The sequence below is a fragment of the Podarcis gaigeae genome (genome assembly GCF_964106915.1).
Source record: "Podarcis gaigeae genome assembly, chromosome: 2".
In the NCBI taxonomy this organism is placed as follows: Eukaryota; Metazoa; Chordata; class Lepidosauria; order Squamata; family Lacertidae; genus Podarcis; species Podarcis gaigeae.
Window position 1 is genome coordinate 83,791,574 of NC_139679.1, and position 23,410 is coordinate 83,814,983.

At 40.0% G+C, this 23,410-nt stretch overlaps 1 protein-coding gene and 1 long non-coding RNA gene across 17 annotated transcripts in view; one reads left to right on the top strand and one right to left on the bottom strand.

The window, feature by feature from the left end:
* TASOR (transcription activation suppressor) overlaps nucleotides 1–22,712 on the bottom strand; it is a 70,004-nt gene extending 47,292 nt beyond the window's left edge. For 13 of the 16 annotated variants that reach the window (XR_014561257.1, XR_014561258.1, XR_014561259.1 and 10 more), the window contains exons 1-10: nucleotides 22,197–22,712; nucleotides 17,623–17,768; nucleotides 16,993–17,085; nucleotides 14,825–14,897; nucleotides 13,116–13,207; nucleotides 12,412–12,570; nucleotides 11,924–12,051; nucleotides 8,511–8,542; nucleotides 3,222–3,327; nucleotides 2,864–2,964 (exon numbers count right to left, since the gene is read on the bottom strand). Coding sequence is in view for 9 of the 16 variants with exons in the window: in XM_083726992.1 (XP_083583118.1) it covers nucleotides 2,864–2,964; nucleotides 3,222–3,327; nucleotides 8,511–8,542; nucleotides 11,924–12,051; nucleotides 12,412–12,570; nucleotides 13,116–13,207; nucleotides 14,825–14,897; nucleotides 16,993–17,085; nucleotides 17,623–17,768; nucleotides 22,197–22,542 (1,276 nt within the window). In the remaining 7 variants the exon portion in view is untranslated. The remainder of the gene's footprint in view (nucleotides 1–2,863; nucleotides 2,965–3,221; nucleotides 3,328–8,510; nucleotides 8,543–11,923; nucleotides 12,052–12,411; nucleotides 12,571–13,115; nucleotides 13,208–14,824; nucleotides 14,898–16,992; nucleotides 17,086–17,622; nucleotides 17,769–22,196) is intronic. The other 3 variants (XM_083726991.1, XM_083726990.1, XM_083726988.1) reach the window with 1 other exon arrangement.
* LOC310838992 lies at nucleotides 4,481–11,891 on the top strand. The gene is made up of 3 exons (XR_014561274.1): nucleotides 4,481–6,167; nucleotides 8,744–9,006; nucleotides 11,658–11,891. It is a non-coding gene; the product is annotated as an uncharacterized lncRNA (long non-coding RNA).
* Nucleotides 22,713–23,410: the final 698 nt, after the last annotated feature.

The following is a 23,410-nucleotide window of genomic DNA, read 5'->3' on the forward strand; positions in this document are numbered from 1 at the left end:
TTCTATGCTTTTGACTAAGCCTCAAAGGACTTAAGAGAAAGTACAGTTTTTAGAAGTCCATAATAAATATGATGAAGTAGAAACGCCTCACAAATTTGTGGCAAAGCCCCCTTAAAGAAAGCATACAGGTATATCACTGTGCCTTGTATATATAGTTGTGCCTCACTTTACCTTATTGTGCCTAAAGTGCCTAATTCTAAAAAGCCAATCCTGTGCCTTTCTCTTAGCCTTATTGCTGTGTTAGCAGAAACATATATGCATTTAGCTGCATTTGCAATTTGCAAGGAAGACATCCATCATAGTCATGAGATGGTCTGAGACGGTCATCATAACCCAATGTTCAGTGAAACAGGATGTCCAAGTTGGGTCCTTTCCACATAGGACACAGGATGTCTGATAACAGGAGGGGTTTTGGGGGGCTTTGTCTGCCAAACGGGGATTTTTGCTTTGCTTGTTGATAACAGTATATGAGTAATTACTAATATAATGAGCAATTATATGGAAAGCAGAAGTAATCTTTATATGGATGTAGGAGGATATAGGAAGGGTGGTGTCCAAGCTTATTGGTTTAATTTTGCTGCAGTTTATGAATATGTAATGCCTAAAGCTATCTGGAAAAAGGTATATAAGCCCAGAGCACAAATGATCAGGGTCCAGTCCTTGGGAGAGAACTCCACTGGACCTATAGCTGTCAGCAATAAATTTTACTTTCTATTTCTCCAATTGCTGCGTCTGTGGTCTTTGATCACACAATGAACAGGTATCTAGGTAACCTTTGCAACAAAATGAGACTAATTAAATTTCATGTAGTATTCATGGAGACTTCATTTCTTCTACACACACACCCTCTGTTTTTTCTCTGCTTTTTTTTTTTTTTTACAAAAATGAGCACTGTATGTCTGCTTCACACTGTGGCTGGAGAAGATACAATCATTCTCACCACACATATTCACTGTTTTACTATAATGATGGTTTCTTGTGGTTTTACTGGTTTCTGCCTACTACTCATAAACTGGCAAAATGAAACAAGTAAGTTCCTTACATTTCATCTGTTTGTAACTCCATTTACAATTAAAAGGCAAATTCAGCTTATAATTGTCTGAATGAGCTGTACTTCTAATACACCAAACTATACTGAATGCAAACCAAGTTATACAAAGCACATTTTATGTTCCTAAAGTAACAACAAAGTAACCTTTGATCTATGAAGGGCACTAAGAAAAGAGTTGGTGTTAAATATGTTCAGATGGTGTTATATACGTTCAAGCAAGTGTACTCAAATCAACAGTCTGCCTGCTGTATTCTGAGCTACTTAAAATTTATGAACCACCTTCAAAGGCAGCGCTACAAGCAACACACTGCAGTAATCTAACCTGGATGTTACAAAAGCGCTGATAACTGCTTACAAGTAAAGGTTGGATCCAACAAAAAACAAAGCTGTATACAAGTGTAACCTAATCAAAAGTGAGCAAGACACAACTTTACACATCCGCTTAACCACCCGCTAACAGTATATCCCATCTTGTCTAGATTGAGTTTCAGTATTAGCCCTCATCTACTCCATTAGACCCAAGGCACCAATTCAGCACTTCCACTGTCTTTGTGGATTTTGATGCTAAGGAGAAATAGAACAGGGTGTCACAAAGATACTAATGGCAACTGGCTGCGAACAACCTCTGTCAACAGATTCACAAAGACATTAAACAGCATGAAGATCATCTCCACCATCATTATCCAAAATATATATGCCAGGAAGGAGCAGAACCAGCTCAAAATGGTGCCTCCCACGGACATTCCAGATGGACAATCCAAAGCATAATTCAGAAGCATACTGTGACTGATGGTACTGAAGGAGCAAAAACCAAGAAATCCAGAATAACCAACAAGTCATACTCTCCTGTAGCTGTCACTTTGGTACCAGGGTGACCAAGGCAGTTTCAATGACAAAACTGGTCCTGTATCCAGATTCAAAGAGGTCTTAGATACTCCGTTTCATCCAATAATCCCAAGATATTTGCTCCCAAAAAAGAGATTTGTGACCAGTCATAGTCAACTTGGGCTAAAACAGATTCTTAAGGAGTGCCTGCACAGCTGCATCCTCTAGGCAGATTTGACACAACGAGGCATGAATTATCTTCTGAACTGACCCAATCATCCATCAGACGTTATCAACTGCAACAGGCATTGGTTGAGCAGAAACATGGCGGGCCTTATCCCATCAAAAACATTGGCAATATCTGGATGAATTTCAGGAATTGCAGCCTAAGATGCAGACAGACTTAGACTCTTACTTTCGTTACTTCTACAGCAGCTGTGGCATTCAACCCTCAAGTTGGATCAGATGTCAATGATAGCTCAGTCGGTAGAGCATGGGACTCTTAATGTCAGGATTGTAGGTTCTAGCCCCACATTGGGCAAAAGATTCCTGCGTTGCAAGGGGGTGGACTAGATGAATCTTGTGGTCCCTTCCAACCCTACAACTGTATGATTCTATGAATACCAGCCAAGTGATTAGTAAATGCAACAGTGAGCTGTTAAGGGTTCTCTGATCTTCCTGTAAGTCCATAGAGAGACTCAGTACTACTTGAAATGGTTCTCTTGAACAATACTGTGTTGATGCAGTAGTGATGGTAATGTATTGCATCTTTGCCACCATCAATGCCACGGAGTGAACTCTAAAATGAGCTCTAGCCTTTGTTCAGTTGGGTGTATTCGCCACTTGTTTCCTAACAATCTACCCTACTGCTTTATCACCCTATGTTTGCCAGTGACTTGAGCAACAAAAAGAATGCAGAAAGGCATCCATTAGGGACAATACTTATCTGGATAAATAATGTTTTCCTTTAATTAGAAGAGACTTTACCTTCCCTTTCTCCTGAATATATTTCTTTCTGCAACACACGTGGAAAGACGTGCTTTAAGTGTTCAATGTTCATAACCATGTCAACATCGAGCTTTTCAGGTCTAAAGATGAAAGAATAAAGAAATCTGAGGGGGTTTTTTATCTCAGCAGCAATTGGTCACATTTTTAGCTAAGGTTATAATTCTTACATCATTTTTTGAAGTAGTGTTGGAAGTGTGCATAGAAACACACTTTCTAGCAACAAAAAATCTGGTCACATCATGCATAGAACTGAAGTGTTCCCAGACCTTCAAGATCTGACATAATCTAGGCTAATAAATGAGGATTTCAGGTCTGTGTTTCAAAGTTTAATACTTACAGTTTGCAGGGAAGCAAAGGACGCATTTCTGATTTCAAAGCAGCATGGCATACAAGCGTCCCTCTGTTTAAAAGCTGCCCTTTCCATAAGGTGTAGCTTGCCTTATCTATGTGAAAAAAGAATAATGTACTTTGTAATACTTCTTATAAAAATGGTGCTTTGAAGATATGAATTAAAATGGGATTCATTTATACCCAAAAACTTGTATTAGGAGATGGCTTTGCAGACATGATCAGAGAAGTTAAATTTTCTTGAGTAAGTTTCTTTTTAGATGTGGCAGAAGGATTTTCAAGTGTCCCTTCTCCAAAGAAATGATATGAAAAGTTTAAAGTGTCATTGGTAACATGAAGAAATTGACAGCTCAGCCTTGCATTTAATAACTCATCTGGTAACCATAAGCAACCTAGAATTTCATCCCAGCAAGTGAGTGGGCAGGAAGGGGAAGTGTTTCTATGTTTGCCACAGAGGAGAGAAAGCTCCTTCCTCCAGGATAGTATGGAAATTCAGGAAACTACCCTTCTACTGGCCTTCTACCAAATGGGCTGGCAGAGGAACACAGTTGAGGGGCTTATACAGAAAGGCTTCCTTTCCTCCGTGGCTTATATAGAAACTCAGAACTTTTGTAGACTTATTTACAAAGCTAGGAAAGTAATGGACTTCAAGAAGAGAAATCACTATTTCTGCATGTGACAACTCCCAGTCTAATGCGGAATTTTATAGGTTCCCCTAAAATACCACAGCAGATTCCAGAACTGACGAACATTATATAGTCAAATCACACTGCTTGGGTGTCAGTGGATGAAAATAATGAAGATGAGAAATGTTATTTACCATAAAATTCCAAAAAATGACCCTAGCATCAGACGCATGCAGCAAACAGCATGGTGGCTGAGAACTACCTAATTGCTTAAAGGGGGGGGGGGGTGATGTGAATAGTAAAGTGAACAAAATAAAGATTGTTGACAAGGTCATCCCCCTTTCCTTGCTATCTAATCCAAGCTCATGCCATGGTGTATGCAGGTTTAACTACTCTCCTTCCACTTAATGGAATGGCATCCAAGGTGCTTAAGAACAGTAGCTTTCCTGATTGGATTCTCTTTGTGGGAGAAGCCTAAGAGGATTTTCTACCTAAAGGCAGCTTTTCTTGAAGATGTCAACCTTCTTGCACTTTGTAAAAATGTCCATCAACATGTGCTATCTTTCACTGCTGCTGCCACAGCAGACTGGTCAAATCATGGTTTGGTTGACAGGACTGTTCCTCAGAATTCCCTTGCATGCTGCAATTCACTTCCTGGTTCATTGTAACTGTAGCTTGCCATGACATCTGAACTGAGCAGTTCATATGCACCACAAATCAAAACTGTACACCATAGCTTAACCACTGTGACTCTTCTCAGAAGTTTAGGATGCAGAATGAGCTTTATATTCTTCCCAGAGATGGACTTTCATCAGAACTTCATGAACTAAATCACATACACAGCTGTCAAGGTACTTAGTTCTGAGGTATTTGGGTCTCCATCCAGCTTACATTTCTTTCTTTTTGGACTCCTGTTTATGAGCTGTTACTGACTGACAATGAGGCTCCCACTCAAAACAGACCGACATTCATTATGAGGAGAGCCTTTTTTGAACCTGCAGTGGTCTGTCCTCCAAAGAGATGCTGCTAGATCCAAACACTTCTGGGCTGTTCTGACCTTCAATAAGGTCCTAAAATGGAAGAACCCACTGGAGTGGCCTAGAATGCTTTCAGACTCCGGTCATCAGGTACAAAGGAGGAACACGTATTCTGCTTCATTCATATTCTTCATTCTTGCTCATTGCAAGGCATTTTGCTCTTCTTGATCAATCCTGCTTCCACTGGAGGACCAAACAATCAGGACACTGAACGGAAAACAGACCTACATTTCAGGTCATAGTAAGCTCACTACACCATAAATGGACACCTAGAGTCCTCCTGACGGCATGCGCTGCCAAGGCTTAGGCGTCTAGCTACACGGGGTGGTATTCAACTACCGTGTCTTGTCAGTGCAAGGATTTCCGCTTGTGTCCCTGTGCACATCCCACACACTCTCCAAATCTGCTTCAGATGGTTGGGGCAACCCCTAGATCAGGTTTAGGGAGAAGGCAGAAGGCAGGGGGAACATTCCATTGCACAATACATCTTTGCATTGACAGAACAAGAGACTTAATGCTTTGTTGGATTCCACCCATGGTTTCTCATGAGTTAGCTAGCAATGCTGCTTTGAGCACTCATGTTTTGAGCATCTTGCAACTCCTAGAAAGCCCAGAATATACCACTTTGCCCATAGGATAAAAGACCTGGAAAACAGTGAATGCTGAAAATGCTCTTAGTTCCCATATCAAGGCCAATAAAGAAACAAATCGTTTGGAATGGATGGCTCAGTAGTCAAGTGCTTAACAGGGGCCCTTTGACACCACCCAAGTACCGCCTGAAAGCAAAGGAACTCTAAAATACAGACCAAATGTAAACTGACATTTGGCTCTGTTTTCTCATTTTCATCAAATCCAGGTGAGGTGGATGCTTTCCTAAAGGAGCCACTGAGATTAGAGCTACACTGGATGAATAAAAAAAAAAACCTAAACCCAATCCAGGTAGAACACAATAAATGCTAGTAGAGGACTCAGTGGATCAGTTAGCCTAAGAAACACTAATATTTGAAAAAGATCACATACTTAGGAGCAGATTTGTAAGCCGTGAGTGTTCCCAGACCCATTAACATTGCTCCTAGATTCTCAGGTTGAAGATGGGGCTAGAAGGAAATTCTAAGAATGTCAGTTGGTCCAGCTTTGTCACTACAAGAATCATGAATGCTTTTGGTGAGCTCCAAAGTAACCTACAGCTACAATCTCTATTATGGACTGATGAAGAAGACTGGAAATGCAGCTGGTAGAGAATACTACTCAACTGTTAACAGGTATGTGAAGGTAAGAACACATTACACCAAGTCTAGACACATCTGCATTGCTTACACTTTGTTTCCAAGCTTAATTTTAGGTCCCAGATTTTTTTAGTTAAAGCCCTATACAAATCTGGGTCCCAGGGATCTCAGGGACTACTTTCTACTCAAGCTCCCCAGAGCCCTAAAATCTACCCAAAAGGCCCTGCTACAGTTTCCTTCCTTTAGATAGACAAGATTGTCATCTACCAGGGCCTGGCAATTGCCCAGGAGTTGCGGAATGTTTATATATGATCTTTCCTTATTTTCATTCACAGACAGGTGGAGACACTATTATGTCAGGCATTTTGAGATTAGTAGAGACTTTCTTACCGTTTTTAAACTGTTTTATTCAATTGTATTATTTGTTTTTATTTGTATTTTCACATTATTGTGAACTGCCTGTTTAAGCAACACCAAAAACTAAGTGCACTTACTCAATAGAGACAATCCACTCCAAAAATCCACTCCTTTAGGAGTAAGGTAATAATTTAGTATATCTGCTAAGATATTTTTTTTTGGGGGGGGGGGGGAAGGCCATTAAACTGGAAGCTCTCATGTGATACATGTTAAAACTCCAGCAAGTGACCAACACTTTAAATTAAAAGCATATTAGCTAATGCAGTTTGTGCCACCGAGGGTTAAGGGCTAAGCTATAAGTAGTGACTGGAAAATATTATTCCTAGAAGGTGATCAATAGGACAAGTGCAGCATTTGGGAGCTCAACTGGCAGCTCATGAGATTATTCTTGGTTGGGCTGTATAAGATCCAAAAGCTGCTTAGGCAGCCATGCTGCAAAGGATGGAGTCCTAAAAGAACAGAAGGAAAGGGCCTTTTGGAGGAACTCCAAGTCTCCAGAAATTAGAATCCACTAGTAGACAAAAGCTGGAGGAGGCAAGCTACTTTGAGCATTTCAGACTCATGAAATAACAGAAATATAAAGTACAGCTACCCTTGAGGGCAGACCAGCCTGATATACCAGCTCTCTTTAAGGAATTAATTTAAAGCAGTAATTGGGAATCTCAGACCCAATTCCATTTCAGCAAGATGTATAGTAATGCTGTTGCAGAACACCTCTATAACACCTATTTTATAGGTGAAGATATCACCTATAAAAGCACATGTGGAATAGTCAATATGATCTACTTTCTTGATCTACTATCTGCAGTTATTAGTATAAGGATACAGCTACAAGCTTTATGGTAAGAAGATTTTTATTCTATTTACCGTATAAGAATTACACACCTCAAAAAGGCACCCACCCCAAAAAGAGAGACTTCTACCAAGCAGGCTGATGGAGGCAGAATGGAACACTTCCTTCTCTGCCCACCATGCATTTGTTGAGGAAGAGACTTTCCTCCATGGCTAACACAAAAATCCAACTGGTCAACAGAAGAGAAATGGAACAATCTAGCTCTCCTCCATCACCATGCTCACTTGCCTCCATGGAATTCCTGGTCACCTATGACTATCAGGTAAGTTGTTAAATACAAGGCTGAGTTAGGTAGAAGTTATTGATACTAAAAGGAAGACAGTAGTTCATTTCATGAAGGCACTGTTTTGATTTTTAGTTTTCCATTACCCTAACAATACTCTATTTCAGTTTACTACTCAACATTTTCTTGTTTCACCATTTCTAACCTTACAATATTAGAAAAACCCCACAAAAGAGAACATTTAACAAATTATTTACATATATAAACACACAGCTGAGTTATGCAAATAAGCAAATTGATGCAGATAACTTAATCTGCATAAATTATTCTAATTTATTTACCAAATAATTTCATTTTTTTTCAAAGCTAGGCATGTAACAGCCATGTTTGCACATAACAACAAAGTCAGGTTTCTGGCTTATTGTGATACATAGCATTAGTGAGACATATTCTGCTGCCCACTACCCAACTGCTGCTGCTTCACTTTTCCCCTGGTGCAAGCAAGATACAAACCGGGAAGCTTTGATTCCCCATTACATGCAAACAAGGTATTGTAATGTGCTGCTCCTTATCAAGACACAGGAACAAGTCAAACTTCATTGTTGTGGCTTGTTAGGGAGAAATTCACCAGGATCCCGTGTTCAGACTTAAGTGGAAGACAAGGCTTTCTGGCTTATTTATTCCACTTATTCCAAGAGAGAAGCTAAGCGGGAGCAATTGATACTCTTATATAGCTTGTTCACACTAAACTACTATAAAGCCAGAAACCTTGATGCTCAAGGTGTTACTTGTGGTCAACCCATGTGCTTTGAATTAGCCTCAAAGCACCACATCTTCTAGCACATCTAGGGACTTATATAAATCAAGACAGTTCTATTTAATAATTGAATTCTTACCAGTGCTTTTATCCACATTAGAAATCTTTGTTCTACAAGCAAAATACACACAGTTAAAATCAAAAAGCAGAAGTAGTGCTTTCCCTCACATGTAGTTTCCACCTTTATGTTCTTGAACATAGAACAGCCATGGGCCAAATACTTCTTTATCTACATTTTCTCTCTCTCTGGCTTTTAAAGCTAAGTGATCTTGGAGAAGGCATATATGTACACAATTTACATATCTGTTGCAGAATATAGGATTCTTGACAGTGCGATGTTACCCAGCTTGGACACAAAAGTCTCAGTTCCCCAGAACTGCAAAGCCACCATAGGGCAGAAATGCCCTGAAAGGATCCCGTGAGACCTTTTACCTGATACTACTGGCCTGCACAAGATAACACATCAATACGCCAGCAGTTTCAAAATATTAGATTGGTTCCTAGTAGACTGATTTTGATTAAAAGAAAGTTACACCACAAATTGATCCAAGCTCCCAACAGAAAACATGCTTCTGGTATTTTCAGGTCCTCTGGCAAGCGTGGCAAGCAACAAGCTTTCCTACCAACTTTTAAGCTGTGGAGGTGCTTCAAAGTACAACTGCTAGTATGATTCCCTCCACAAGTCCAAAGTTGGGAGGAAAGTGGGGAGCAATTGGCTGCTATGTGGCCAAGGCATCTGGAAAATCTTGATCAGGGCCAAACCAGCAAACTCCCCCTTTCCTGCTTCAGGACAATACAGTGGTGCCTCGCAAGACGAAAAGAATCCGTTCCGCGAGTCTCTTCGTCTTGCGGTTTTTTCATCTTGCGAAGCAAGCCCATTAGCGGATTAGCGCTATTAGCGGCTTAGCGGATCAGCTGATAAGCAGCTTAGCGGATCAGCTGTTAAGCGGCTTAGAGGCTTAGCTGATAAGCGGCTTAGCAGCTTGGGGAAAAGGGGGGGAGAGGAAAAAAACCCCGCACGAACTCGCAAGACATTTTCGTCTTGCGAAGCAAGCCCATAGGAAATTCGTTTTGCGAAGCACCTCCAAAACAGAAAACCCTTTCGTCTAGCGGGTTTTCCGTCTTGCGAGGCATTCGTCTTGCGGGGCACCACTGTAAAGGACAGTAGGGGCTTCCTGGCTGCTGCTTCATGGCATCACTTTGAGCCCGGCTTCTTGACAATTACTGAAGCCAGCACACTTCCCACTGTCCTCTTGCAGACAAAGTAGGTGGGGAAGACTTCTTCACCTGGGTCACTTTGCAGAGCATCAGATGAAATTGCAATGCTCTCTGCCTTTTAAACAGGTAACAGGGTGATTTCTTTGCTTTTGGGTGGAGGCGGTACCATCAAGTTGGTAGGAAGAACCTGGCAACTTATGTTTGGCTAGCAAGGCCTCCAAAAACTGGAGACCCCTAGATTTCCCCTATATTTATGTCATTATAAGCCTACTAGCATTTGCTGCCCAGTTATTTTTATGTAGTAGTTGTCACAATTCATAAGCCACACTTCAACTCGTATTCCATTTGTAACCTCAACTACAGTGCTACATTCTCATCACAACACAATTTTTAAAATAGCCAGTCACCTGGTTGCTATCGCAAGTAGCTACTCCAGTCAAAGCAGTTTAACAGTTCCTTAATATTTCACCAACTGCTTCTGACATTGAAGCCTTCTAACAATTTAACAGAACTACAGCAAAGAGAACAGACCCTAATATATGGAAACTGTGTAAAACATCAATTAAGAATCTGTAGAGTCCACTGGACTTAGGCTGAAATAGAGGGCCTTGGCCAAATCTGCCCAGCGTTAAACGGTAATTTGTAAGATTGTGATCTCTCTCATAGGGATGTTGGCAAAACACACTAATACTTTACAGTTTGAATCATAGACTTAGGTACTGCAGCTCACATAACTTGCTGTTTTCTAAGCCAAATAGACCCCACCAAGTTCTCAAAAAAACCTTCTAGAGGATACCAAGATTGGGATTGTCAGCCGCCTGACAAAGTACAGCACATGGCCACTCAGCTTTGCTTCACTTGGAGCAACAGTGGATAAACTAATTCAAACCAAAGGTCACGTTGACCAATGTCCAATCTCTTGGTGGTTGCATGCCAAAATGTGGGAGTCCAAAGTGTGAAAGTGGGAATGGTGAGGACTGCAGTTCTCAAGGAGTCACAAATAGTTTTAGACTGGTTAGTGTTCTAGAAGCTTATGTTCTGTTTTTTTCCACTCTCTGGTCTGCTACACTTTACGAAAATAACTTTTCAAGGAGTGTTTTAACTTGCTGGAAACTTGCTGGGGAAAAAAATGTTTGTTTTGCTTAACCCAACACACATTATTATTTACTTTCTTCCTTAAAAAGAAATGGCTTCCATTATTTTTGCACGAAAAGCTGTGCTCTCACCACTGTTAAGTGGGGACAAAATCTGCACCTTCATGACACAAAGTTCATCGGCATCTAAGCCAAGTCACCTCAGCAATAATGAACTGCAGTCCCTTTATACTTTCTCACAGAAGTGAATGAGATGCACGGACTTGCTGGTGGCAGGGCAATTGTGAAGGAGTCCCTGGGGCTATTCTGTTTCCATAGACATACAGAATTCATTACTATGAAGCAGCATTTCAGTGCTTAAAGCCAAGCATGACCAAGAGGCATACTAACACGTGAAATTGCCTAGAAACTTTATTTTACCTGTAACAAAATAAGCACGAAATAAGCAAGCAAGTACTATTCTTATGTAACAGATTAGACACCAAGGCCAATATCTGAACCTAGGCACATGCATGTGCCACACTAGAAATCTCAAAAGGAACAAGATTGCTGCAGCCTCATGTTACATATAATATACTCAAGTGATTACTGAAATGCCAATTATTTGAAGCCCATTTACCCCCAAAAAAGGAAATTCACTTACAAATTGAAATCTGATGATCAAACTGTTAAAAATGAAATATGTGTCTACAGAATAGACATTATGGATGAAAGGGTGTTAAAAAATATAGACCAGACCAATCATAAGCTAACATCCCATCGTATCTGCAAGAGACCAGCTCTGATTTTTCCTCTCCCTGCCTTGTTTCTACTCAGGCTGTAAGAACTAACAGGTAACTTTTAGAAATGGTGCCTGACTTGGCTTGTTTTTCTCTTCCCTTTTATCCGTTCTCCTTTTGTGTCATGTATTTTAGGTTGTAAGCCTGAGAACAAGGACTATTTTACTATCAAGCTCTTTACAGCTGACAAGCAGCATAAAAATACTACACTTTTTAAAAAAATAAAAAACAACACCATTTGTACAGCTTGAGTAAGACACTACCATTTCCAATTCTTCATCAAAAGCTGCAACCATGTATCAAGACCAGCAAGTAGTAACCGAAAATGTAATCACTTTTAAGCATTAAAGCCTTTCATATTAGATACTACTTTTTAAGAAATGTGTGAAAACCCTTCTTACCTTGCTTGTGGCAAATACTTTAGTACCTTTTCATCACTGTGAGAAAATGATACAACAGCATATGGACACACATGCCTTGGTCTTGGTCTTGGTCTGATCTCATCAAAGTAATATTCATAGAAATAATACTGGAAACAAATTCAAAAGAAACTCAAGTTTGCATATTACTAATGCTAAGAGATGCTTCCTGAATTTATTTTATAGAAGATTTCAAACTCTTCATTTGAACTTTGTAATTAAACTAGTATAACGCTAGTAATGCTGAAACTTATTAGCACCATGAACAAATTATTATAGTTGTGATTAAAACTCAACTTTCAAGACAAATCTCTACAAAACAAACTCAAAATGTTAGACAGCAATCGACCTGTAACAGCCTGCATACTGGAAAGGATTATACTGGAGTTGTTTCATAAGAACTACAAACCTGACAGCAAGCACATAAATATTTGTATGCACCTATGTTCGTACAACTGTCATTCTCTTACCTGTGTGAGCTCATATGCTCTGTAACGTAGGAAGGAACGGATTTTGTCTGCATTCTTTAAAACATGGCATTCATGCTTTGGTGTTGGGTCTAATCCACTTTTAACAGTTGAGTCAATTGATTTCACTGCTAGGTTACTGTATACTGCCTTCATTTTTCCCTAAAAGAGTCAGAAAAATCCCCATCAGGAAAGTATAATGCACACAGCAAACATAAGAAGTCATACCATTTTATATTCAATGAATTCACATATAAAGCAGCCAAATATTTATTGTTCACTCACTCCAGCTACTCTAAATGTTGGCAGTCTTTTGAAATATATGCAATTGCCATTAACTCCATCAACAAACCTGACAAACTTTTCAGTTCTGAAAATGACTTTTGCAACTGTTAGCAAATTTTAAAAATTTAAATACTGCAACATAAGGAGTGGCTCTGATTGATACAGAAAAATGCTCTATTTGAAGTGCTTCATGTCAGGAAATTGCTGTATTAAGAAACATATTATTACATTTTATTTATTTCGTAAGATTTTTTCACTTGCCCACACCATAAGATCCCAGAGCAGGATACAGGAATAGAAAATACAAACATAAGCACAAATAAAACGATTACAATTATAAAATACATCCTTGGGAATGATTTAAGAAAAGGGCATACAACGTTAATGTACTGTGAGTGAATTGAAAAACAGCTTAAACTTACTTTTATTACTTTAAAAATAATAATATCACCCACTGCTTTAGCCTCCAGAGGATTGGCTTGCAATAAATCAGCATACCTAGAAAGATATACACCTGGAGAATGTGAAGAGAACAAACGTCAAGGTAAGGTTCAACATTTATGGTGTTTCCTAGTGATGCCCAAGAGAATGCCTATTACTATAAAATGTACTTTCCAGATCTTATTTTAACTTTCCATTAAACTACTGAAACCATTTCTATCTGAAAGGACAAAACTAATGCACATCAAACAGACATGCAAATATTTAACCATCTCTGATGATATATAACCTTAAAAAAGATTGAGAATTCTGTGTGGTCTACTGTTACAGCAAACACAAGGATAACCAAAAAGTAATCTTTATATTTTAGAAGCCCAACAAGAGTTTTAAAATTATATCTTCCTATATACATAGAAATGTAATGTTGTTGTCATGTTGCCAAAAGGTGGCCACACCAGCTCTAGCATAACGAACAGCAGCCAGGTGAGAGAGGAAGTAGCCTTGCGAAGTACCTGCCCCCCTTCTTTAAAAGAGATTGGGGCAACCTCTAGGGGTGATAGACAAGGGGGAGGTCTAAGAATTTTACAATCCATAGCTGTAATAGAAAAAAATATGAAACAATGTTGTACATCTTAAAAATTTAAATAATATTGGTTATTATAGGTTTTTCAGAAAGTGCAGACTTGTTTTAATTTTGGGATATTTGAATTTGAAGTTATGAAAATTGGCTATCAGGAATAAAAGATAAGAATTTACAGTCAGTAGAACATTAAATGCTGACATGTAAGGAAATAAGACCTAGCAAGAAAAATATTCCAAAAAATTAAAAATTGAGTATTATATACAAATATGAGTACATAAAAATAGGCTTAAATTATTTTAAAATAATTATTTTAAAAATAATTATTCATTTCAGAAATATTTAAAATTTTGGACATTTTAAAATGGTCTTGTTTCATTAATTTTTTCTATTACAGTGTAAAATTTCAAGGAGATCTGATCATTGGTTATGGAGAGAAAAAACAAAATGTACACAAGGACATCGTGTGCCAAGGGTCTCAGGAGGGACAGACAACGCAGATTTAATGAAACTTTGAAGTGCTATAAAATTAAAACCGTTTGAGATAGAGGGGAAAAAATTAAGGGGGTTTCTTTCAACCATAAGGGAAGGGTGTACAGCAAGTTTCATCAAAATCTGAGATAGTGGCTGACAAAACTCTTGTTTGCATTGATTTGATGTGGAATGACCCTTATATTTATATTGAGATACTGGCTTGGATCTAGAGTTCCCACGTGCCAATCTCTACATATGAGCTGTCCCCATTCATCAAAGCAGGAAACTATTTTTGCCCATTCCTTCAGTCCACTGTACTTCCTGAAGGGCTGGAGGACATTCCAAAACAGTGTGCAAGAGTGCAGCATAGTTGTTGGGAGTTGAAGCTGGTGTGTACAGATTGAGGTCTGCTTGAATCAAAACTTTCCCCTTCACCCTGCTCTGGGGATTCTCCTCATACTCAAGAACAGATTTAGAGGGTACAAGGAGCATGTGGGACGAAAGTTTTGTTGCACAGGTAGATCTCATTCCTTGTAAACAACTTCGTTGAATCCTGACCCATGAATCAACACTCATCTGAATCTCTCTACTATTCTTTAAGGCATAAATTCCATGAAAATGAAAAATGCTATTTACCTAGGGAAGGGTTGCCAAGAACTGTTATCTTGGAATGGCCCACCTGCAAGCCATTTTCACATATGTTTTGCACCTAAAAATAAGCATTTAGTTAGCAATATTAGAGCACAGACTTGGCAATAAATATCAACAATCTTGTTCAAACTTCAATTAAATGCTAATCTTACACTGTGCATTTTGATGGTGATGCTTCTGACACTGATTAGATAAGTTTGTGCAATGGCACATAATGTTCACAAACATTCCAAATGCTCAGTGAGCATATCGCATATCGGGGCTTTCACTGTTTGCTGACAACCTCTGGAATGCGAAGTGCATAACAAACAACCCTTCTCCTGCTCTAAGATAGGAGTGGGATTTGTCTTCATCTTGCATAGAATCCCTCACCCTAGATCCAAACTTGAACATGGAGAGGGGAGCAGAGGATTGTTCCTGATCTCATGCTGTATTTCAAAGGTCAGTAAAGCGGTAAGACTCAAACTCTAGGAACCACATTTTTGGACTCTGATGATAGCAGGCAGATCTTTAACATACTAAAACAACAGAAGTTGTTAATAACACAGTTTTAAAAGTGGCATCCAGGTCAATTTAATTAGTAGCCAACAACAAAAAACTTTTGTACAACTAAAATATTTAGAAGAAAAAGCAGACAACTTTAAACTATATATAATTATACCTCTTCAATTATATATTTATACCTCCACCCACTATTTATAGCACACACATATTTCCAAAATGTTATCTACATAATTACCTGACAATTATAGTATCAAAGCACTAAAGTTTAATATAAATTCCACATCATAGAAGAATATTAAATAAATACATCTTTAAAATCTTTAGTGTTAACATTGTTAAAAAAATATTATATTATTCTCCACAGTGGAACATTTCTATATTTGTCAATGTCATTAAAAAATTCATAAAATCACTAGAGCCAATTATTTCAGAAACTCTCTTATATTTTGTTAGCCTTCTCTTCCTTGTACAAACTTTTGTGAGTTTAATCATTTCTGCAACCTTCCATATCTTTTCCAGCCACTCTTGCCACAGGTGGAGAACTATTCATCCATTTCTGTGCCATCAATACTCCTGATGTTATTATCAAGCTTCACTCTCACTATTTTTTATCCTACCAAAATTGTCCTAAGATGGAAATGAACATTTTGATGAATCAATCAAGATATTTACAATCATTATACACCTTTAGGCATGAGGCGAAAATGTTCCTCTTTAACCATGCCTTTGGTTGACTGACATCCAATGGCCTTTAAAAATATGTTGGGGAAGGGAAGATTATGGGGTCATTTTTCTTTTAGTTCTTATTATTTTTGTTTTTAATATTGTGATTCTATCTTGTGAACTGCCCAGAAACCTGCAGGTATAGGGTGGTATACCAATGTAATAAATAATAGCAATAACAATAATTTCACTCTCTCTATATGTAAACACACACACAGAAATGCATACACACCACTTTACTTGGAAGGACTTTATCATTCAATCGTTCCACCAAATAACATAGTATCATCTTTTGCTCTGAAGTATTAATCTTAACTATCCATATTCCACCCTCTCTAAAATGGTAATTTCCACTGCATAATCATCATTTAATTCATAGCCAAGCACAGCTTTCAAATACTCAGGTTTAGTGTACTCACTCTGCACAGCACACTAGTCAACTATTTCTAGTAGCATTTTCCTACTATGAAGTAAACCAAAAATAACCTTCTACCATACTGTTCAATTGGTTGTACAGTCAATTGCTGGGAGACAATCAGCAGTATGACTTCTCAAGGGTAATCAATCTAGAACCTAAATCTAGGCAGCCTATTATGTGCATTTCACAATTCAACAGAAGCATAATAGCATCAGCTGGAAGGTTTCCCCCACAAAATATGGGTTGTATCCAAGTAAGTCTCCCTGTCAGACTATGGAATTTCCCCTTCTTTTCCTCCCACTGCACACTGCCTCAGTCCTGTTCTGGGGATTCTCCAACCCCTCCAAAACATATCCTTGCCAGGAGACAGGGCACGTGCAGGGAGAGAAAAGAGGAGAAGTTCCATTGAGCAAGCAGACATCCTTGCATTATTAGGACAGTTGCACACTCTGTCTCCTTCAGCATCATTATGCTTCAATAGTTATTTTAAAGAAATAAAAATTCTTACCATGTCACGGTCAACCTTTAGAAATGCAAATGTTTCCTCTAGCTCTTTTTCTGATCTGCCATCCTGCTTCAATTCCCTTCGTTTCTCTATGAACTTTCAAAAGACAAAATTCTAATAGCAACAGAAACTAGCATACATTATAATTTAATGACTTTGTATGATCTGTGATTTCAAAAATCTGAATTCTACAGAAAAGTAAACAAATTAACCAGAAAAGTCAAAATGTGAACTAAATACTGAATGCAGTCTATATATAAACTGTTTATTTATACATGGTAGAATGACAAGAGGCTGTGCAAAATACAGTAGGCAACCACAGATGTAACAGACATTAGGTTCACAAGTGTAAAGAAAACAGCTTGGATCCAAAGACTGCATGAGCACAAAGCCACTCATGCAACAGTTATATATTCTAATATAAATTTGTACGTTTTATCAATGTAAACTGCATTGAAACTCTTTTAAAAGTCAAAAGGCAGGATCATAAATAAATTAAATATGTCTCTCCCCTTCTTGTCCCTCCCTCCCACAAAAGCTTCTTTGCAACTTAACTGAGTTTTGTTCGTATTAATACGAACACGTTTTTATGTACTTCAGGTACTATTTCATGTATGAATATTTGGTACTCACCTCTTTTTCCAACAGTTCACTATGAACCAAACTGGCTTTTTTGTAGGTGAAATTGTCCTTTGAATGGTTTTCCATATATGATGAATGCAAAATGTTCACAATCTCTTGAAATTCACGAGATCCTGCTGTTACTGGCTGAAAAAGAGCTACAGAGAAAGAAAACAAGTATCTCAAAATCTGTGTCTTGCAATTAAATGCTACTGTGTTACTGCAGGCAATCCTCATTTTGCAAGGGGGTTCTGTTCCAGATCCCTGCATGTGTCAGCAAAGCACGCATAAGCCCACTCAGACCCACCCCTTTTCATGACATCTTTATGATGTTTTGGGACTACTTCCAGATTTGGCACCATGCACATGTGTGTGATTGCATGTCATTCGGACACGCCCAAACCAGGAGTTGACAGTAGTTCATTTTATGAAACCATGCACATCTAAGAGTGGATAATTCTCTGTCAGAGAGTCTTTAAAGGTACAGAAAAGCATTAGAGCATAGGGAAAAGATAAAATCAAACAAATTCCTTTTTCTTTTGCACAGGATAAAGCTGCAAATTTAATAAGAAATTTTAGTTGCTCATTTTTTTAGAAGTTCCATTTTCCCAGGTCTAAATGGGTAGTTTGCATTGCCTACAGCTTTTTTTTGAAAGACCACTTACAGAATACTTAACATTCCGTAAGTAGAATGCATTAACCATAGTAGAAGTTTCACATTCAGTGATAAACCTATAACATGAAAAACCTCTACCCAATTTTCAGCATTTGCCTCCTTTTCCAGTATCCCTCCATACTCCAATCCACATTATTCTTCCAAGGGCTGGGGAGGAAAAGACTGAAAACTGAGAACTTATAAATTAAGGATTTTTTAGTCTTCCAACCACTATTTCTTAAGAAAATTTAGAACTTTGGGTGAAGATACCTGAATTAAAGGCACAATTTTTTTTGCTCAGGAGTCTCTATTCCAGATGTTTTGAGACTACAATTCCCACCATCCCCGACCACTGGTCCTGTTAGCTAGGGATGATGGGAATTGTAATCCCAAACATCTGCCTATGGGATTTGCAGATGGGTACTTGGAAGAACCCACACTCATGTCCTGCTTGTGGGTTTTCCACAGATACCTGGTTGGTCACTGTGAGAACAGGATGTTGGATTAGATGGACCACTGGCCTGATTCATTTTGGTTCACCATGCACAGTACTGAGTTAACCAGGGCTTGTAGTTAAGCTATCTCCTCACCAACAGCAAATTGTAGCCAGTGTTTGCCTACAGCCTGTACTTAATAAGCAGAGAACATAACCATGAGTCCCAGTTTGAATGATCTACTAAACCAAACTTTGGCTTAACTGAGTGTGGTGGAGCAATAAAAAGGAACGTGGAGGAGAAAAGTGCCACATGATTATTATTTGGGGGGCGGGGAGTGCAGGATTGCTGAACGGGAAATGACAAAAATAGCTTTCTTGACAATTCCACTAGCAGAAGCCTTACCACAGTTTGGATGCCTTGTTGGCTGCAACCCATTAGGAACTTGTAGCAGAAAGAGATGTGCTGGCTTTTATTTAAAACCTGAGTCTTTTAAAAAAAAAAATTCAATCTTCACTGAAACTGACTCCTTACAAAAGGAAGACAGGCACAATAGCAATGTAATGGAGCTCAGTGACTTTTTATATGGTTTTGATCTATATGAATGAATACAGAAAATAATGTGCCGTATGAACCAGAAAGACAACACACAGACCAGGAATTACAGACCAGGTCTCAAGAAATGCAGACTACAACAAAGCAGAAAGAATAGGACCTGAATAGCAAATATAGATTTCTCCTGGATTCCATCAGGACTCTCCTACTTTTCAGTTCACCTATATTTTATGCAAGATCCTTGCTTATTATATTTCAGCCAGCCATATGAACCGTATTAGTACATAAGAAGCTTCCTTATACCAAGTCAAGCTCTTTGTTCATCTAACCCAGTATCATCTGCTATTGACTAGCAGAACTGCTGTGCCTCAAAGCTACCTGACCCCTCCCCTGCCCAAAATACAACAACTTGTAAATTGAACCTGGAACTTTCTGCATACAAAGAAAAGTGCTCTATCACTGTGCTATGGGACGAATAGACTTCTGCTACAGTAGTTTCCATACTGAGACCAAGAGTTTTACTTCATCTGCAAGGTATGATAATACTATTCAAACCTTTATATTTCCTTCACAGAAAGAGAGTATTGCTAAGCTAGTTCCCAAACCTAGAACAATTGCTGCAACCTCTTGACAAATCCTTCCTGCACATAGAATACTGCTAGAAGTGTATTAATAATTTGATTTCCTTAAAGTAGACAGCACAGAACTGCTAAAAGAGTTCCAAACTCGGGGGGGGGGGAGGAAATAGTTTTAAGTACCAAGTACTGGAAGATCTCAACCTCAGATTTGACCAAGAAATTTGAGATAGCACTTCTGAAAGAGTGGTCAATATATGAAACTTGGTAAAGGGTAATTATGTTTAAATGGTCTAATGTGTCAACTTTCAGATTAAGAAGGACCTCGTATTTCAACTCTTTCATGGTCTGCTCTCTAGTTCATTCCTCGAGGGGGGAGATCTCTTTCAATTAGTGGTAAGAAAGTCTCCATGGAATTATGACTCGCCACAAATAATCTTGGGAAAAGGCTAATTACATAATCCTTCTATTAGTTCCTTCATTGCTTTGCTCTTTTTGAGTCAAATGTTTTCTACAATTCTCTGGACAGTATGGTTCCCACAATATCATGTTCCACCTCTTGTTTATTAAGCCTATGCTGCTGTCTAAGACGACACCCAGAGCAGGAATTTCTTCTATTTTTCAGGTTATATTAAAATTTTAAAATTCTATCTTAATTTAAGTTTGTAGAACACCATGGCTTCCAGTAGGTATATCAATATTGTGTTCACACATGATCAGGACTGAAATAACTGCACCTTATACACAGTAACTCTTCAGGTATCATGGACAGAAGAGCAGAGCATAAGAGCGCTCAAGAGATCATTTAGAATTACTGGAGCAATGCAAAACAATCGAAATGATTTGCAAGAGGCTCCTTAAGAATTGTAACTGCACTAGGAAGTTCCAAAATGAGCAATAAATTCATGAGTAAATTTAGACAGAATTTACCATTGTGAGGCATGGAGTCAGTGTAGGACCATGGAGGCCAAAGTTCAAATTTCCACTGAGCTATGAAGTTCACTAGGTGACCATAGGCCATTCACTGTCTCAGCCTAACCTACTTCACAGGGTTGCTGTGAGCGTAAAATGGTGAAAAGGACCATATCTACCACCTGCAACAGTGTGCAATGCAGTGCAAGGGCACGTGAGTCCATCACACTTATGTTGCCATGTTAAAGCTATCTTTAGGAACCTAGTGGTTAATGTATCACTTTACATTCTATTAAAAACATACATGCAACAAAGGCCTAGAACCAGATACTTTGGAAGCAGTTGCATCTCTTCTAACTTAACATTTTTGGTTCACACTGTATTCTAGAAATGCTCATAAGAACATCGGACACTGTTCACTGTCTTGGGTCAATGTAGTATTCTTTTGATCACAAGTTTAGACAAACCTAGGCCATGTGCCATCAAATAATTAGGAAAGTTATTCAACCTTCTAGGACTCCTGAGTCTTTTTCAACTGCAGACTATAGCTGTAACCTTCAGGAATGGGCCAAACCAACCTACCTTGAACTTCTTGTTACAAAATATGTTTTATTTTGCATTGCTCAAGTTAAACTCTTCTTGAAGGATGGAAAGTGTGAAGCACACTAATGGCAGCCTCTTGAAAAAGATTAAAGATTAAAAGAATGAGAGCATTTTTGAAGGAAATGATCCAAAGGAGGTTCATTAAGGAAAAGCTAGGTGAAGAGAAACAAAAAGGAAGCGTTTTTGCCACAAAAGGCAAACGTTAAGATGCTGCATATTGTATACATAAGATCAGTCGAACCAAGGGGACTAGAGAAGCAGCAACAGCGCTACCTCGCCAGGGCACGAGATGCTGGCATCCGCTTCCTTCCTACAACGCGAGGGCGGTATACACGGCTTTCATCAGGGGCGGAAAAAGAGAACTTCGCTGAAGTGAGCGCCCCCCAAGGCGGCCTACCCTGCAGGAGGGATGATGCTCCTCTCTCCTCTGCTGCAGAGCGCGCAAAAGTCGGCGAGCCATTTTCCCGCACGCCCTTCCAGAGAACCATCTTCTCTGCGAGTTGGCGCGGATGATGCCCACACCCCCCTTCGGCCAAAAAAACCCACCACACCTGTATCCAGCCTCTTCTAAAGCGGCCATCTCAAAACAAAACGTGTTGGGGGTTTTTTGGGGGGGTATTTGTTTTCCAAACGCCTCTCTCTCTCTCTCCCCACCCCCACCCCCCAGCTTCGGAAGGGGAAAATAAGGTTCTCTCATCCGTGCCAACCACCTTAAGCGCGGCTGCGAGAGGCTCCTCGCATTCAGCTGTGTGGCGAATTTGGCTACGTGGAGCGAGAAGCGGGAGAAGGGAGGAATTGGGGCTGAAGGGAGGGTTGGGGGGGAGGAGGAGGGATGCGATGCGAGGGAACCACCTTTCTTTTCTTTGCTCTTCCTGGGGATCTGAAAGTTTTTCTTAAGGGGCATGTTGTCTTCGGGGGCTCTGGGGAGCCCATCGCTATACTGGGGCTGCTGCTCAGGGGCCTCGGGGCCGCTGCCCTTGCGGTGGTCCCCGCGCGGGGATCCCCTGCTCTCGCCGGCGGCCCCGAACGGCGGCTCGTCGTCGCTCCTGCTCCTCTCAGGGCGGCCGCCATTTTGTGTGGAGTTCTCCGCGTCGGCAGCTCGGTTCTCCCCGCCGGAGAGGCCGCTGCTGTTCTCCGCCCGCTGAGGCTGCTCTGGCACTCGCTCGCTGCCGCTGCTCATGGCCGCGGCCTCCGCCATGAAGCCGCCCGCACCGCTACACCGCGCTGGCGATCTTTGTCCCGCCAATGAGCCGCCCCTTCCTCAAAGCCATGCACGACTCCGCCGCCACTGCCGCCGCCCCCTCCCATACAAAGCACGGACACTCCTCCTTCCTCTCTCCCTCCCCTTCGTTCTAACATGGCGGTGGGGCGTCAGGAAAGAGGAGGAGCTTGTTCCCCTTCACTTGCAGCCAACCGGTGCACAGCGCCGCCGCTTATAAATGCGCGAGGGCCCGCCCTTGGGCTTGCTGCGAAAATGGCCGAAGGGCCTCAAGGAGTGTGTTGAGATGGAGCCCTCAGGCGTCTTTCGAGGCGCCCTTGCCTCAGCGTTACATTCTGTACGGTGCACAAGCAAAAACATGTATTCAGTTTCTTCCCTTTCCCTCCTCTTACCAGCCGGAATATGGTGGCCCGGCTTTCCTTGGTGAGGAAGAACGGCGCCTTTTCCAGGGCTCCATGCTTTTAAAAGCAAGACTGCACGCGCACAAAGTTGTCTTACTCTCTATCCTGCACAGGACGGGACTCCCGCCCTCCTGCCCACTACTATCGGATATGAAGCATCTTTCAATGAAGTTTTGCTTTTCTGTGATTATTATTAAGAACTAACAGGAAATGTTGGTTGCATTTCGTTTTTCACTTCCACACAGCCCTTTTCCTGCAGAAGGGAAAAGGAAACACAAGGGATATGCTCTTGCTCTGCTGGTTCAGCTCCCTAGCCTAGGCTAAAACATGTTTTCTCTTCAAGCAAATTGCTACAAACATAAAGCTTATAAAAATGCTCAGGAAAATCTGCATTGCTTACAAAATGTCTCAAAAGTAGTTGTCCTCACACTTTTAGAATATGCCTC